At 61.1% G+C, this 17491-nt stretch overlaps 1 protein-coding gene across 1 annotated transcript in view; it reads right to left on the bottom strand.

Annotated features, from left to right (window-relative positions):
* Positions 1 to 1408: 1408 nt before the first annotated feature.
* The window catches only part of NUP210 (nucleoporin 210), a 91528-nt gene continuing 75445 nt past the window's right edge, over positions 1409 to 17491 (bottom strand). Inside the window, exons 30-40 of the mRNA XM_070360418.1 lie at positions 16995 to 17169; positions 15025 to 15200; positions 12814 to 13034; positions 11501 to 11637; positions 9419 to 9542; positions 7937 to 8083; positions 6209 to 6459; positions 4758 to 4974; positions 4136 to 4231; positions 3971 to 4054; positions 1409 to 2777 (exon numbers count right to left, since the gene is read on the bottom strand). Of these exons, the coding sequence (XP_070216519.1) occupies positions 2677 to 2777; positions 3971 to 4054; positions 4136 to 4231; positions 4758 to 4974; positions 6209 to 6459; positions 7937 to 8083; positions 9419 to 9542; positions 11501 to 11637; positions 12814 to 13034; positions 15025 to 15200; positions 16995 to 17169 (1729 nt within the window). The 3' untranslated portion in view covers positions 1409 to 2676. The remainder of the gene's footprint in view (positions 2778 to 3970; positions 4055 to 4135; positions 4232 to 4757; positions 4975 to 6208; positions 6460 to 7936; positions 8084 to 9418; positions 9543 to 11500; positions 11638 to 12813; positions 13035 to 15024; positions 15201 to 16994; positions 17170 to 17491) is intronic.

The following is a 17491-nucleotide window of genomic DNA, read 5'->3' as shown; positions in this document are numbered from 1 at the left end:
GGAGGAGACAGAGAGAAACAGAGTTATTTTTTTGGCCAAACTTAGGAATTCTAGAGGGGAAAAAACCCTATATGCAATACTATATTTTTAGCACGAAATGGTGCTGAAAGCATTTTTTGGCACCCTTGAGAGAGTGAAAGTTGCTTGGTTAGCTCGGGAACAGAAAACGGAGGCAAGTCACCGGGTTTTGTCAACGCCCTCGCCTCCGGCCGCGTCTGGCTGTTTCCAGTAGCACGTGCTTTAAGATGACGGTGACGTCCGGGGAGAAGAAAGCCCAGACCTCTCGGCCGTAGGCCGGGGTGTCCATCCAGCTCTGTCAGGGGTCAGAGTGCCTGAGATGAGCAAAGGGAGGAAGACGCAGCGATCAGGGAGGAGACCAGCTGGGAGCTCTGTCAGGGGTCAGAGTGCCTGAGATGAGCAAAGGGAGGAAGACGCAGCGATCAGGGAGGAGACCAGCTGGGAGCTCTGTCAGGGGTCAGAGTGCCTGAGATGAGCAAAGGGAGGAAGACGCAGTGATCAGGGAGGAGACCAGCTGGGCAGGCCCTGACACCTCTCCATTTTCATCTGAAAGTTGTTGAGGGGGTCAACATCCAGACCTCCAGTCAACCCTGAAGGAATACCATACACGATCGTTTCCTGAAGGAACAATCATCCGTGGCCCTCACCTCCAGGGGCTGGGAAGGGTCATGGACACAGACTCTGGCCAACAGGTAAGGTGGGAGCTGTTTGCTGAGGAGCCTTCCACAAGAGAAGCCTTCAGTCCTTAGAAAGAGACAGGGAGGGTTTGTCTCTGTGCTTCTTCTTCTGGATGCTGCCATGTCCAGTCGTGATGTGACAGCTGGATCCTGGCGGCCACCTTGTGCCACTGAGGGCCGTGCCTGAGGGCTGTGCTGACTTGTACTGAGTGGTGCGTGCCAGGCGGGCCCTGTGCTGAGCATGTGTGCGTGTGTGAGTCACTCAATTGTGTCCAACTCTTTGCAACCCCATAGACTGTAGCCCGCCAACCTCCCCTGTCCATGGGATTCTCTGGACGATCTCTCTAGAGGAGATTCTCCATTCTCCTCTGTCCTGGGTCTCCCACATTGCAGGCACCTTCTTTACCGTCTGAGCCACCAGGGGCATATGGTATCATTACATGCTTTCTAGGTGTTCCTGTGGACCAGACTGTGGAGACACACCAGGTCTGTTCCCATCCTCGAGGCTGGACCAGCCAGGGTGGGGCAGTGGGGTTGATGATGGTCACAGAGATCCCTCAGAGGGGAGGGAGGCCTGGGTGTGCAGCCAGAGAAGAGGCCCATAGAACAGACCCGCTCCCCACATTCACACAACGGGAAGTGGCAACGCCAGCCTGGGTGGGCTCCGGGCAGGACGCAGGGGACTCCGGTAATAATCACACTCGTGTTAAGAAATTAAATCGAGCTTTATTAAATAAACCAGGTAGAAATGTGCCTATTTACATCCAAGTTGTCAGTTTGAGCTCAAGTAATATGCCAAGGCACAATTCTTCCTGTCTCTAGCTTTAAAAAATAAATTGCATGGTCCAGCCCCGAAGGACTGAGGCAGATTCAGGCATACGGCTCAGGTTCAAAGCTGGAGGCCCCACGGCAGGGTCCACGCACGCCGGGCCCTGGGGCTTCCTGGGGGCGGCCCGGCTCCCTGGCCACGGGAGGGCTGCGTCCTGGAGGTCTCAGCTGCCGCATGGACGAGGGCTGGGTGGGAGGCTGTTTTCCGAGCTGCCTCTTCCCTGGCCCGTCTGGGGAGCTGCCTTGAGGGAGCCCGTCCCGCAGGGCGGTGGAGGCTCAGATTGGCAAGGTGCTTCGTACAGAAGGAGGGGCGGAGAACGCGGGCCTGTGCGTGGGCCGAGGACTGAGCACACGGGCGGTGCCTGGCTCCAGGTCAAGGACGCCTCCCTGATTCCGACTCTGAAGCCCCTGTGCTGATAGTGAAGCCGGGACAGGCAGGACGGGCTGTCCCCTGGGGCGGAGGCCAAGTTCACCGCCGGGGAAAACAAAGAACCACAGAGGACACTGTCCGTTCACAGCGGCCCTCGGTGGGGGCAGGAGGAAAGGCTCCCAGCTCCGGGAGTTTCAGGAGCCCCTGAGGCTGATCTGGGCGCCCTGGCCCAGCCCTGAGGCTCCTCGTGTAGCCCTGGGGTGGCCCCGGTCACTCGCGACCATTTGCTCCAATCATTTCCCAGTAGGAGCCGGACGGGGGAAATGTCGGGTTTCCAGAGAGAAAAGAACTGACACAAATAAAAAACATCACTGACAAAGTCCTTTCCCTGAGAACACTGCTGTCACAGCATCTACAGAGCCCTGGTCCACAGACGGCCGCCTGCTCTAAGTCCTGAGAACGGTGTGATTCTAGAGACTCCAAAATAATAAAAGCTGCGTGTGCTTTAAGAAACCCCAGACAACAGGTCGAGGAGGGAGCCAAAGTCTTTGCCTCTGCAAGACTCAGTAAAACAAAACAATAAAAACAAAACAAAACAAAAACCCCAAACAACAAACTTAAGTTCCTACATGTAAGACTGAGCTCGTGGGCACAGCCTAGACTCCAGTTACGGCAGGGGCGGTGCTGATGGGGGCAGTGGCGGCCGGGGCCGGGGCTCGCTCCAGGCTGGACCCGGCAGGCCTATCCCCGGGGGCGGTGGGGCCCAGGGTCTCAGCCCGCTGCCTAGTGGGACGGGTACCATGGGCTCCACAGCCCTGAGGCGGGGCTGCTTCGGCGGGCAGGAGGGAGTGCACTGAAAGGTGGTGGCGATGAGGCAGCAAAATCTAGGTGGGAAGAGAGACGCTGTCAGCTGAAGGGAGACCTCGACGCCCCTGGATCCCGCAGGCCCACGCCAGACGATGGTCAGGAAGCGGCCCAGGCTCCCGGGCTGGTAGGCGGGGTCCACAGGGGCCTGCTGAGCTGCACAGGCAGAGGCCTGGGCCACAGCCTGACCTCCCAGAGCACACAGCCTGCCGGGCAGAGACTCAGAATCCCAGGACCACGTCCCATCCGGGGGCACTCGGGGAAAGGGGCCTGTCCATCTGGGCAGTGAAAGCTATAGGAACAGACTCCAAAGTGTGTGGGTGGAAGGGTCTGGGGTGCTCAGGAGGCAAGGCGAAGCCCCCGGCACGACTTCCGCAAAACAGGGAGGCGTGTGCTGGGGGATGCGGGTTGCAGGGCGAGCGCCCACTGCAGGACAGCTGATCAACAGGACAACGACAGTAAGTAACAGGACGACTCTGTGGTCAGAGTCGACACAGGGAAGTGAGCTGCTGAGCAGTCCACGGCCTCCCCTGGGCGTCACAGGCCTGAGAGCTAGCCTGGACAAGGGCTGTGATTCTGGGGTCCAGGACACGTGGAAGGTCTGGTTACCCAGCAACGTGCATCTATACAGAAAGCTGTGTCCTCTTCCAAGAAACTCACAGGCCCCTTGAAGCCAGGCCATGCCCCGTGTAGGTCAGTAGACACCCCCTCAAGGGTTCTTTGTGTAGAGGAGGGAACCCTTAAAAGGGAATAGGGAGACACAGGGCTGCCATGTACAGCAGTGCAGGTTGCACACTGCACAGCCCCAGGGGACGCCACTTGCGGGGTCACCAGGGCCTTAGGACCGCAGAGACAGCTGGACTATGAAGAGGAGTGAGTCATGCGATTCTTCTCTGAGCATCATCTCCTCGAGACCGCCCAAACCCTCACCTCTGAGTCAGCCCATCCGCCCCTTGCTGAGAGCCCTAGGAAGCGGCGCCAGTGTGCTCCGGCAGACCCAGGGTCCCTGGCCCCAGCCCCGCTGCCTTGCCTGGTCTGCCCCAGGGAAAGCTCTCCTTGCCCAGGACTGACGTCCACCAGCTCCCGTTCCCCGGCCAGTGCCCGGACCTGCCCTCTGGGGCTCACACCCCAGCTGCAACTCACGCCCGGGGCAGGGCCTCGTGAGACCCGGGGTCCCCCCAACCCTGGACCGCTCCGCGGGGCGGCTACTCACAGTGAGGGCTGTGCTGAGGGCTGGCTCTCGGGGAGAGGGCTGGCGTGGCGGGGGGCTCCTGGGGCGCGCAGACTGCGTGGTAGGCTGAGAGAGGCACGGGCGGCTATTAGAGTGGGGGCGGGGACGGCAGGGCAGACGGAGGGGGACGCGGAGCGCCCAGCTCACCTATGATCGTGGCCGCTGTCCCGGCCAGCAGGGCGAAGAGCGTGAAGAACATGGCCTGGTAGGAGTCCAGGACGCGCTGGAAGAGCCCGGCGCCGTCTGCAGCCCAGGACACAGTCACCAATGAGCCCACAGAGCCCCGAGTGCTGTGCCCGCACTCTGGGGGAGGGGCCGGGCCTGAGCCCAGTCAGCCCAGGGCCCGCCCCGTCCATCTCCTGAGCCCACCCCGTGGGCCCGGGGCCCGCCCTGTCCATCTCCTGAGCCCACCCCCTGGGCCCAGGGCCTGCCCCGTCCATCTCTGGCTGCTTGACCCCCCCCAGGCTGGGCCCCAGGACCCTGCCTCCTGGAGCAGGGAGGAGGCTCAGCTTCCGCCCCTTCAGGGGCGTGCTGCCCCGAAAGCCAAGGCCGTGCTCAAGGGGTACAATTCAGTCACATTTAACAAGACCTCCGGCTGCCCTGTGAGTGCAGATGGGGGTGAGGGGAGTGAAGCCCGCCTGCCAGTGACTCGGTCACTCGCTCCGGGGGGCACGTGCGTTTCTGCTCCTCCCGACCCCAGATTCCCGGTTCCGCTCCTGGCTGGACCACGCTGGCCGCCCTCCCCCCGGGGCCCTGTGCCGTGACTCACGAGCACCCGGGCCTCGGCGGTCCATTACGAAGGCCACGGTGACTGGGATGGTGACAGCCTGGTCAGTGCTGGGGCTGGAGAAGGTCAGGGTGGTGGACAGAGGGCCCTGGCTGCCGGCCGTGGGGTCGGAGATGCCGACTGTGTAGGTGACGAAGCTCGGCAGCCCCAGAGACTTCTCCTTCACGAAGGCCAGCACAGCCGGGGACCCCGACTTCACCTGGGACAGACATCAGAGCTGAGGATGTGAACGCTGGCTCAGTCATGTCTGACTCTCCGTGACCCCGGGACTGTAGCCCGCCAGGCTCCTCTGTCCATGGGATTCTCCAGGCGAGAATACTGGAGTGGGTTGCCATGCCCTCCTGCAGGGGATCTTCCCGACCTAGGGATCGAACCTGCATCTCTTGCATCTCATGCATTGGCAGGTGGGTTCTTTACCACTGCGCCACCTGGGGAGCCCCAGGGCTGAGGGGTGCACCCCCACTTTTTCCTGACACTCATGGTGCCCTGCTAGCTGGGCATATCCAGCCGACAGGCACGCAACCAACAGAGTCAGAGGAGCACGCTGTCTAGGCCGGGTGTTTTTTAAAAGGACAAATCAGTACCACGGAATTCTAATCAACAGCTCCTTTTAAATAATGCTGCGCTACGTGAGCCATCCCCAAACTCGCTTCCCGAGGGGGCAGCCGGAGCTCTGTCATTGGGCTGTCAGATGCCAGCAGCCCAGCCCAGGGCCCGGCAGGTGCTCCCCCGTCAGCAGCCAATTCATCTCTGCCTCACTCTGCAGCCAAGGCTGCCGCAGCGAGACCAGAGAAGGCCGAGGAGACGCCGGCGAGCCCTGCACACGGCGCCCCGAGCTCCTCCACCCTGCCGGGCCCCGGAACCCCTGTCCTACACCACCCTTCGACACACAGGGTGGCCCAGGCCCAGAGCTGGGGACCTGCTGTCGGCAGGCGTGCAGGATCTGCGACAGGTGAGGGCTCAGCTGCTCGCCCTGCTCTCGGTCACCACGCGTCCTGCCCTGAACTCACTCGTGGACACGTGACGTGCTTACTAGCACGTGCTGCGGAGGAAAGGAGCAGCCACACCCCTCACACAATCATACGAGCCGACAGACAGGCCCAGAAAGACAGAGGCAGGAGGAGAGGGGGCGACAGAGGAGGAGGTAGTTGGATGGCATCACTGACTCAATGGACATGACTTTGAGCAAGCTCTGGGAGACAGTGAAGGACAGGGAAGCCTGGCGTGCTGCGGTCCACGGGGTCACTGAGTCGGATACGACTTAATAACTGAACAACAATAGACAGGGATTCTGCTCTGGGGAAAAAGAGTGGTCAAGATCGTTCAGCTCTGTGCTCATTTCCAGGAGAGGCGGCCCAGGACTTCACGGCTGCAGCTGGTCCTGCCCGCCTCCCCCTCCCAGGGGCCTTGGCTCCGGCCTGCTCAGGGCTCACCTCCAGGTGCTCCAGAACCTCCATGGCGCCAAAGACCTTCACCTCGGAGCTGGTGTAGTGGTTGCTCAGGAGGATTTCGGCCTGGTCGGCGTAAAGCCCCGGGCTGAAGGGCACCTCGGCCCCGACCTGCTCCGCCGGGGAGGGGCTGCCCGGGAGGCTCGCTGTGACCAGCAGCGCCGTCCGCTTCAGGCTGAGGTGCTTCAGCTGCCGCTCCGTCAGTGGGAGCATCGTCACGGAGCACAGGTACCGGCCTGCAGAGACAGGGCCACCGTTCCACCCGGGCCCCTCCCCACCCAGGCCCTGCCGCCGCCCCTTCCCCCTGGAGGCGCCCGGGTAAGGCATGCCGTCCTCCAGGGGCCTCCTGGGAAGGCCCTCTTCAGTGTCCCCGCCCGCCCCGGGCCCCCTTTCTGGGCCCAGAGCTCTCGAGTATCCTGGAATCCTCCGTTCACGGACTCCCCTGGGGCAGGAACGCCAGGTCCATGTGTGAGTCTCGGGGCCCCACCAGGCTGGCTCAGGGCGGGGGTGAGGGGCGGGGGTGATGGGCGGGGGTGAGGGACGGGTGAACCAACACCATGGCCCAGCGCTGGCCCCACGCCCGGCGGGGCTGACCCCTCCACAGCCGGCACCCCAGGTGCTGCAGGAGGTCCCACAGCCGCCTGGCTGGGACTGTTTGGGGTCCACGCCTGGCCCACAGCAGGTGCCTGGGCTGAGTGGCCACTGCTGAGGGGGCCTTGGGAGGCTCGGTGAGCGGGGACCAGGGCGCCTGGGATGGGTCACCCCGTGCTCCTGCCAGCCAGGCGCCTCGAGGCCAGTCCCTTCCTTTCCTCCTCCCCCACTGCCACCAGCTGGGAGCCCCCAGCGAGTCGGCATCCTGGCTGACTCTTTGTCCTTCAAGTCGGGGTAACATTGACCCCGTGTGGGGCCATGCAGGTGAATCCACAGGGCCTGGGACAGCTGAGGGCCTACTCTGTGCTAGACCCGACTCGGTCCTGCACACAGCATGCCCACAGGTGCACCCTGGATCCCAGACGGCAGCCAGAGGGACAGACACGGAGTGGACAGAGGAGGGCCTCGCCTCGGCCTGCAGCCACACTCGCTGGGTGACGCCGGGCCGTGCGTCCTCAGGAAGAGCTGAGCGACGCACTGCACGCCCGGCCACAGAGACTCTCACGACAACACTGACTCGAGCCGGGCGCTGAGCAGGCTCGTCACAGGGACCCTCCTGAGCTGTCGCTTGCTCCCGTGACGGCGGCCCTCCTCTCAGAGCCACCCCATGGGGCCGGCCGCCAACTCCCTGGCTCCGATCAGCAGGTCTGTGGAGCAGCTCCACTCCAGAAACGCCCAGGACTCTAAGAGTGAATAAGGGCCCTGCCTCTGCGGAGCCCCCTGCCAGAGCCTCATCATGCTGGCGGTGCAGGGCACCACCCTTCCTTCCCAGGTCTTGAAGGCAGCAGCCCCCAAGCTCTGAGCTGAGAAGACCAGGAAAGGCCTTGGACCAGGTTTCTCAGCTCAGAAGCACGTCCTCTCCCCGGGTGGAGGCAGCCACTGGGGGAGGAACGCGAACCCTCCCGGAGGTCGCAGTGACCCAGACGCCAGGATGACCACATTCGTCCCCAGGACAGGCTCCTGACAGACACGAGCCCCACAGAGAGACCGCCATCATGAGCCAGACACACCACAGACACACCCAGCGTGCAGGTCATGTCCCCTCCAGACCCACAGGCTCACCCAGGGCGGCGTCAAACTCGGGCTCCGCGGTAAAGACCTCTCGTGCCGGGAAGTCGAAGACGTCCTGCTTGAACTGCAGCTGGCAGCCGAGGAGGGCTTCTGGGCGCAGGGCCGCGATGCCTTCCGCCTGGCCGGGGGAGCACTCGCCTGCACACGGGGGAGCAGTGAGAGGTGCCACACCCAGGCCCCCGGCCCCCGCCTCAGCCCTCGCCTGCAGAGCCCAGCACAGGACGCCAGAGCAGACCACGCGGGGGCCGGCTGCTCTGAGAACCAGACCTGCGCCACAGCCCTCTTGACGACCACAGCTTATGAAGGCTGAGGGAACGGGCCATGTCAGCATTTGCTCAGAGCCTGCATCCAGAGAGCGTCCAGAGGCTGGGCAGCTGGGTCTGCCCCTGGCAGCACGTGTGTGTGTACATGTGCTCAGCCGTGTCTGACTCTCTGCGACCCCGTGGACTGTAGCCCACCAGGCTCCTCTGTCCATGGGGATTCTCCAGGCAAGAACATTGGAGTGGGTTGCCAAGCCCTCCTCCAGGGGACCTTTTGGACCCAGGAATCGAACACTCGACTCCTGAGTTTCCTGCATTGACAGGCGGGTTCTTTACCACTGAGCCACCAGGGGAAATGGACAATTCACCCCTGGACACCGGTTCCCCACTGGCACCCTGAGCACTGTTCCTGCCCACGTGCCTTGGAGTGGGGAGAGGCCGCCACGACGCAGCAAAGCTGCCGCAGATTGATAGCACTGGCGTTTAATTCTACTGGTTAAGTGGTGTTTTGCTGTGTTTTTTTTTTTTTTTTTTTTTTAAAAAAAAACCTGTATGGATGCACTTGGGTTTCCCTGGTACTCAGCTGGTAAAGAATCCGCCTGCAATGCAGGAGACCCAGGTTCGATCCCTGGGTCAGGAAGATCCGCTGGAGAAGGGAAAGGCTACCCACTCCAGTATTCTTGCCTGGAGAATCCCATGGACAGAGGAGCCTGGCGGGCTACAGTCCACGGGGTCGCACAGAGTCGGACGCGACGGAGCGACTGAGACAGCACAGCCTGTGGACACACTTACTTCCGGCAGCTGCTGTCCAGGACTGTCGTGGGCAGGGGAAGAGGTTGACTATTCCATGCAGGACTCGAATTACGAAAATCAGAATGAACAGCGAGGCCGGCTAGGCCAGCTTTTCAGGGCTGTGTGGTGGCAGGGGGCGGCTTTCTCTAGTTGGGTGCCTGGGGCTGACATTGCATCAACAAGCCCCAAAACAGGCAGTTTCTCAGCACTGGGCCTTCAGAAACATCTCTCACTGCTTCTGCCTTGGAGGACTCGAATTTCTAAAGAGCTGGAGGGGGCGTTAAATGGGCCAGCCAGGGTTAAATGCCCTCTCAGGAGATGGGGAGGCGAGTCTGAGCAGGAAGGACACAGAATCCAATCTGAAGGGCCCACTCCCCAGCCCGGCAGGGCCCCCCAGGCCTCCTAGCCCCTCACTCCCTACCTCTCAGGTTGGAGCTCCGGTCTCCCACTGTGACCATCACTTTGAAGGCTGAGACCTTCTGGAAGCTGCCCTGGACAGGGCGGGCGTACCGGGCCACAATCCTCTGAGGCAGGCTGACCACGATCTGAGGAGGAAGCCAGGGTGGGTCGTTGAGTGCCCGGGAGCAAGTACCACCCTTTCCACGGTACAGGGGGCAAGGCTGAGGCTCCGTGGCCACGTGATTTGCGTGGATGGGGCAGAGCTGGGCTAGACCCCATGGTGGCTGGACGCCCCCATGGAACCAGCTGCCTCTCCCAGCATGGGGCAGGGTCGATGTCAGGCCTGAAATCACGCGGCCTCTTCTCTGAACGTCAGCTCAGTTAATTAATCTTTCAGCGAAGAGAGAAGGACCTGTTTTACTTCAGTGCCATTCATTCAAGAAGAACCAGCCTGACCAAATGCAGGCTCACACAGGCATTTTGAGGGGTGGTCTCTCCCCGCTCACCCCTCCCATGCAATGCCTACTCCCCCGCCCCGGGGAGAGGCCCCAGACCCAGCTCCACTGCTCCTGCTCCGGGAGGCCCTGTTTGTTCCCACCGCCTCTAGGGCTGCAGACCCCCCACGCCCCCACCCTTCGCCGTCTCCAGCGTTCAGCCCTGGAGCTCCTAACACAGCTGCCCAGCTGCGTGGTCCCCAGCCCCGCTGAGAGGAGCCACAGCCACCTCAAACCCCCATCACCCACCCCCAGCTCCGCCCTTCCTCCCTGCTCCCCTCTTTGCTCCCCTCTCATCGCCCAGGCCAGACTCTGACACTCACTCCCAAGGCTTCCTCCTCCTAAATGGTCACCGAGCTCCGATGACCCTCCCTCCTGAGTGTCTCCAAACCCTTAGTCTGCCCCACCTAGGGGCCCCAGGCCTCACTGCCCCCTCCCTTGGGCTCCTGGACTCGGCCAGGTACCAGGCAATCTTTCCAAACGTACCTCTCATCAACATCACTCTTTGCCTTAAAAAAATTCTCTGATGAATCCCTACTGCATCTGGCCTAAGTTACAACGTCCTTACCCTGAACAGCAGCAGCTCATGTCTGCCCTAAGGGCTTCACACCCGTGAACGACTCATTTATTCCACACAATGTCAGCCCCACTTTGCCAGTAAGAAAACTGAGGCACAGAGAGGTTAAAGGACAACCCGAGGTCACACTGCCTGTCCGTGTCCAGCTGGGATTTGAACCCACACAGCCTGGCCCCAGAGCCCGCACACCTAACCACGCTAGGAGCTACCTGGAATTGAACGCATGTTCTGATGGACAGGGAGGCCTGGCGTGCTGCAGTCCGTGGGGTCACAGAGTCGGACACGACTGAGCGGCTGAACTGAGCTATGATCCGATCGCAACGTCAGCCTCTGCTGCCCCAGAGCTGGCTCTCAAAGCCTGCACACGTTTGCTGGGTGGTGCCCTGCTTTGCCAGCCCCGCCCCTGCCCCCACCGCCCAAGCCTGTCCAGCTGACCCCCGGGGCTTCTCGGGGTGGGGGGCACTGCTCTGTCGGTCACACGGTGCCTCTGTCTGCACTAGCTCGCCCCAGCAGCAGCGCTGAACACGCCTGCTATTAGGTCACACTGCTGGGTTCCACGGAGCACACGCTGCTTGGAGAATGAGACAGACGAGTGGAAAGCAGCCAGACTCCGCTCATTGATTCATTCTCGGCTGGAGATAGACAGGAGAGAGAGCGGTCTTGTTCGCCTCCACAAAGACTCCAAAGGTGACTCGCTGGGGGAGGCTGGCTTTGCCGGTGATGCCAAATCGCTGCACAGGGCCGCCCACGGCCGCCACGCCCGGGGGGACGCCCACGCGGACAGTCCTGCCCACGGGGCTCCGTCGAGGTGGCGTGGGCGCGGGGATGCCTCCAAGAGGCTGCCTCTGTCCTCCCACCGCTGTGGACGGGGGTGCCAGCAGCCTGTGAGGAGGGGCCGGCCCCCCACCAGGCTCATGACCCCCAGCCAATTGCCTCGCGAGGCGCTGGAGCTTCTTACATGAAGAAGAGAAGCAGTCAGCAGGGAAGATGAGCTCTCCACCCCCCGGGAGTCAAATGTGTGCCCAAGGCCCACCTCCTTGTAGGTCCTCAGGTGCCCGGAGACTTCATAGTAGACAGTCACGGAGCCTGGCTGCCAGGCCACGGCCACGCCTGTCTTGGGGTCGACGTGGAGGATGCTGCTGGCTGACGAGCTCCAGGTCCCGGGGACTCCTGGGAGGGGAAACTGCGCGTGACCTCTTTCCCACACCTCACACTCCAGTCGTTCCCGTTGCGTCTGTCTCACCGGGCAGCGTCCCCGCTGCCCCAAGCCTGCCCCCACCCCCCCAGCTCCTGGCCACGCCACCTGCTCCCCGAGTGCCACCCCGCAGGAGCATGCCACCTGCTCCTGCCCAGTGCCTCCCCGCCGGGAACCTCATGGTCATTTCCCATTCTGGGATGACCCAGGCACTGGTCCTCCAGGGCTGGCCCTCTGCGTGCCATCCCCCAGCATCGCCCCCGCCCAGCCACCCTGCTACGCAATCCTTTTTACACAAACAGAGCAGGTGGCAGACTCTGAGCTGTCACTAGACCGCGGTCCTTAGTGAAAAGCCAACCTCGTTACATAATAAACACGATGAGAACATTCAACAACCACCTTCTATTTGCGGCAAATAATATTTGCTTTTCCTTAAAGGCAGTGTGTAACTTCGTTTTAAAATGAGTTTGTTGTTATCGTTGTGGCTCAGACGGTAAAGCATCTGCCTACAATGCAGGAGACCTGGGTTTAATCCCTGGGTCGGGAAGATGCCCTGGAGAAGGAAATGGCAATCCACTCCAGTACCATTGCCTGGAAAATCCCATGGACAGAGGAGCCTGGTAGGCTACAGTCCATGGGGTTGCAAAGAGTCAGACACGACTGAGCGACTTCACTTTCATTGACTCTTTTGCAACCCCCTGGCCCATAGCCCGCCAGGCTCCTCTGTCCATGGGAGTCTCCAGGCAAGAACACTGGAGTGGGTGGCCATGCCCTCCTCCAGGGGATCTTCCCGACTCAGGGATGGAACCCAAGTCTCCTGCATTGCAGGCGAATTCTTTACCATCTGAGCCACCAGGTCCCTGTAAAGGGCCAGACGGTAATATCTGGGGTTGGACATGTCTGTCTCTGACGCTGCCACTCAGCACACAGATGAAAACGGCTGCTGACACGGGGAGCTGGAGTGCAGCCGAGCACCACTTACAGCCCAGTGCAGGGAGAGGCCGTGGGCTGGCTCCGATCGGGACAGCAGTTTTCTGACGCCTGCTCCAAAACCTCACCAAGCTCCACATGCACACCGGCCCCAGGGGGCAGAGCAGCCCTTCCCGCCTCCCAACCCAAGACACGCGTCCCTCGGCTGGAACCCCTTGTACCTTCTGGGCTGACGAGGGCCGTGGCCAGACAGAGTACATCCCCCACCACCACCGCCCCGGACAGGTCGGGGGAGATGGCCTGCAGGACGGGCAGCGGGACGAAGTCGGAGAGGCCGCCGTGCGCCGCATCCCACGCCCTGAGCAGCGTCAGGCCCACGCTGACCGTGCGGATCACGCAGGTGTTGTTGGCGACGCCCTTTCCAATCTGCACGAACTCGTCCCTGCAGCACGGGAGACGTGGCTCTAAGTCTCGGGAGCGGCCCCAGCTCCCAAGGAGGGTCTGGCACAGGTTCCCGGCTGGGCCCCGCGCCTGCCCACTGCGCCCTGATGCCGCCTGGCTCAGGTTCACGGAGCAGCTGTTCTAGGTGAGGGGCCTCGGGCCATACCAACCAGACTCCCCCACCACCCACGGCCCAGACAGGACGCCCAGCTTCAGCACCCCCACGTCCCACGGGGAGGCCGAGGCCCAGAGCAGGTGATGAGGCTGTGCTCCCAGCCCGCCCAAGCAGGGAGCCAGGATACTCTGGGGCCACGGGCAGCCCTCAAACAAGTAACTGGGACAAGGGCATGGCCCCTGCCCACCTGCTTTCTCATCTGCTGAGTGGGGCTGACCATGTACCCATTTCACAGGCTTGACGTGAGCAGCAAACCCGGTCAGCAGCTGGAAAGAGCTAAGGTCAGCGCCAGGCGTGTGGGTACACGCGGGCACTCGGGAACGACAGCCCCTGCGGGCTGGGAGGGACGGCTGGGCTGAGCAAGCGGAGGGTCAGGGCCCCAGCTCCATGGCCTCCCTCCCCACGCCCCCGCCTCCCGAGCCCTGAGCGCTCTCTTGGAGACGGATGCGCCAGCCACGGAAGGGCCCATGTGACTTCCACAGGGGAGTTGGGGGGCTGGACGAGGGGCGGCCTGTGCCCCAGACCTGCAGATGCCCTGCTGTGTGCACGGAGCACCCCACAGTCCAAAGGCCCTCGTGACCACAGCCTCAGCTGGTGGCCCCGAGGACGAGGCCACTTTCCCACACGACAGGTGTAGATATGGCAGCCTGGAGGGGTGACCCATCCATCCAGGCTCACAGGCCCCAGAGAGGGCAGAGCCAGGCTTGACTCAGGCCCAACTCCAGACCCTGCTCTCCCATTGCCTGGGCCCAGGTGTGCTCAGCGCAGGGCACACATCTGCTCCAGGGCCCGCGGGAAGCCCAGGCTGAAGTGGTCACCAGCCCCTGGTATTGACCTGCTGTGCCCGGAGAGGACACGCTGGAGCCTTGCTGCCTCCTTCCGGGTCTGAGGCTCCTCTCAGCTCCTCCTGGCTTGGCCTACATCCCCTGGGATGGTGGTCCTCAGCCTTGACAATCACCTGAAGGCCTTGTTACACCCAAGTGTCCTGAGAACGTGCATTAAGGGTTCCCGGGCAACGGCGATGCTGCCGTGTGGGGACCACACTTTGAGAACTGCTGCTCCAGTGCACTCACAGGTGGGCAGGTCTAGCCTGGGGCCACAGCTCTCTTTCCTGGAGACCACTCCCCTCCCCCTCATATTTGGCCTGAGGCTGCAGTTTTATTCTGGAAGTGTCAGCCGAAAAGAACTGTCCTTGCAGCGCAAATGGAACCTGGTATTCAAACCCTGCTCTCTGGCTGTGTGGCCTGAGACACGTGGCCTGACCTCTCTGGGCCTCTACAAATGGGCAGCAGTGAGGAGTCAGCAAGATGGCACGTAGGCAGGCCTGCACACAGCAGAGGCCAGTGACCATCGGACCCCGTCCTGGCCGACCCGAGCGTTGGAAGGCATGCGCCTTCTCCGATCGGCTTTTGCAGAGGGAGCAGCGAGTGCTGCGCGTCCACTGACTGCAGGGCCAGGGCTGTCTGCATCTCCCCTGCAGCCCAGCTCCCACAAAGGCTTAGCAAAAACCTCCAGCCACAAGCCCCAACCTCTGGGCTCCGCTTCCTGGGCATTAGGGGACGTCCCTGCCGAATGACTGTGTCTCATAATAAAGACTCTCGGTAACGGCCCCTCATGCCCGCTGCCTGGCCGAGCCTGGTGCTTCTCCTGGGGTCTGAGAGTGGGGTGAACGCCCTGCTCTTGGGAACCATGAGTGACGAACTCATCCTTCAGCAGCACTGGCTTCTCTGCGTGGTCATCAGTCACTGTGTGAGTCAGATCTGGATCTGATGGAGACGTGACTCCACGTGGGGAATGCGGGGGGCCAACCGCCTACCTGTTGGTTGCAAAGTTGAGGACGGAGTTGTGAGCGTGGAAGACGTCTCCGGAGTTGTCGTGGAAGTGGACAGTGAAGGTCACAGTCACGCCCAGGGGCAGGGCCACCAGGGCCTCCTTGTTCCGAGTGTGCAGGGCAGGGCTCATGGAGATCCTCAGGTAGGAAACAGGGGACACCTGGGGACAGCAAGCAGCCGCGGTGACAACTGTACCAGGGGTGCCCCCAAGAGTCCCCCAGGACGGGTGCCCACTCCAGCTGCTCCCCAGCGCATGACGCCTGGGGGCGAGACCGACTTGGGGTCTTGGAGAGACTGGCCCAGCCCAGATGCTGGCCCTCCTCCTCCCTGCGGTGGCTGGCCTCATTCCGAGGAAATCTAACCCACAAGAGTCAGAGTCCACGACTGTGAAAAATTAGATCATTATTCATGTTGCAAAAACATCCCCTGGGCTTTGAATGCTGGGCTGCGTCGGAGGACCTGGCTCTCCAGGCATTTAAAGCAGAAACAATGTCCGCTCGGACGGCGGTGGTATCTGGGGTTCACTGCATGCTGCCGAGGTGCCTGGAGGTGCTCCAGGGAAAGGGGGGATGGGAAAGGAAGGGACGACAGCTTTCGGGAGCCTGGGAACCCAAGGTCCTTAGAGAGCCACCTTGGTTCTCTGTCTCCAGTAAAATTCATCGTGGCCAAAACGCCAGCCCCTCAAAGACCCCACTTCCAGGGATGGGCACACAGCTGGCACTCAGTACCATCTGGTGACCCGAGACGCGTCCTCAGTCACTTTCGGTCACTTGGAAACTAGGGTTGGGGTTCCCTGCTAGACGCCCATCTTGAAACAAAAAGATACTAATAAGGAAAGACACCCAGGACCCAAGCAGAGCCTAAATATTAATATTCAAGAGGTCATGTATTTGCTCTGTCAGCGAGGATTACACTGTGGTTGTGATGAGATGTGCAAAGAAAATTCTGTTCAGGATAAACCACGGGACCCGATCCAGGGGCCTCCCAAGGAGAACATCCCGTCTTCAGGAGCAGAGAGGCAGGGGACATACGGGCATGCTGGGCATGGTGGCAGGGGTGGGGGGACCAGGGGGCACCAACCCGGGGCAGGCCGACATGGGCTGGAGCCCAGAGCCTGACTCCCAGCCCCTGGCGGCCTTGGCGACTCGACTGCCTCGCCTGTGAGATGGGCCCCCTCACCCTCCAGGTGCTGTCTGTAACCGAGTGCTTTCTGGGCCAGGACAGCACATGCTGAGTTCATTGCGCTTAGGTGTCTGCTGATCCAGGCACTGATGGCCAGTCAGGACACTGGGGTGCCAGTCCTGCAAACCTCATACGGCTCTGGGCCACAGTTATTCATCTATGAAATGAGTTCATTGATATCAATCATGTCCAAGGATCTCTGCTCTGATACCCAGGAGATGCTTCAGCTTTTCACCTATTACTGCTGTTCAGTCACTCAGTCGTGTCCAAATCTCTGCAACCCCGTGGACTGCAGCATGTTAGGCTTCTGTGTCCTTCACCATCTCCCAGAGTTTGCTCAAACTCATGTCCATTGAGTCGGTGATGCCATCCAACCACCTCATCCTCTGTCGTCCCCTTCTCCTCGTGCCTTCAATCTTTCCCAGCATCAGGGTCTTTTCCAATGAGTCAGCTCTTTGCATCAGGTGGCCAAAGTATTGGAGCTTCAGCTTCAGCATCAGTCCTTCCAATGAATATTCAGGACTGATTTCCTTTAGGATGGACTGGTTGGATCTCCTTGCAGTCCAAGGGACTCTCAAGAGTCTTCTCCAACAGCACAGTTCAAAAAAATCAGTTCTTTGGTGCTCAGCCTTCTTTATAGTCTCACCTAGGACCTTTAATAGTTTCTTACAATTTCTTGGCTAGAAGGTGAGTATCTTTACTCGCACACCTGCGAGGGGAAAACAGTACTGCTATTCTTATTATTCCAAAAAGGAGGCAGACAAGATCCTACCTTGACAGCAACAATGATGGTCTGGTTGGCCCCGAAAGCTTCTTGGGCAGTCACTTCGACCATGGACGTGCCGATCACGGACCCCGACGCCAGGAAGCCCTTCTCGTCAACATGCACGACGGGAACCTTCTCTGGCCCGTCCAGGACACGGTAGCTCAAAGAGGCAGCGCCATCCCTTGGGAAAACGAAACACACCCATGCTCGCAGACAACAGCGGCAAGATGGCTGCTGCTCAAGGAGAGAAAGCAACACAATCCTGGCCTCACGACGCACCAGGCCGCCATGCACAGCCTGTTGCAGCTCACTGGCCACCGATGGGAAACCTCATTTGGAAAACCAAGGGTTCCCAGTAGGGCAGCACCTTCCACAGCCAGTCGGCAGGAAGCATGTGAGAGCTGAGGGTCTCATGAGCCACACAGATGCTTGCAGTCAAAAGATCCTTCCATTTTAAGGCTTCCCTGGTGGCTCAGTAGATAAAAATCTCCCTGCCAGTGCAG

Source organism: Bos mutus, chromosome 22, assembly GCF_027580195.1.
Source record: "Bos mutus isolate GX-2022 chromosome 22, NWIPB_WYAK_1.1, whole genome shotgun sequence".
Classification (NCBI taxonomy): Eukaryota; Metazoa; Chordata; class Mammalia; order Artiodactyla; family Bovidae; genus Bos; species Bos mutus.
The sequence above is the reverse complement of the archived record's forward strand: the minus strand, read 5'-3'. Positions and strand labels throughout refer to the sequence as shown.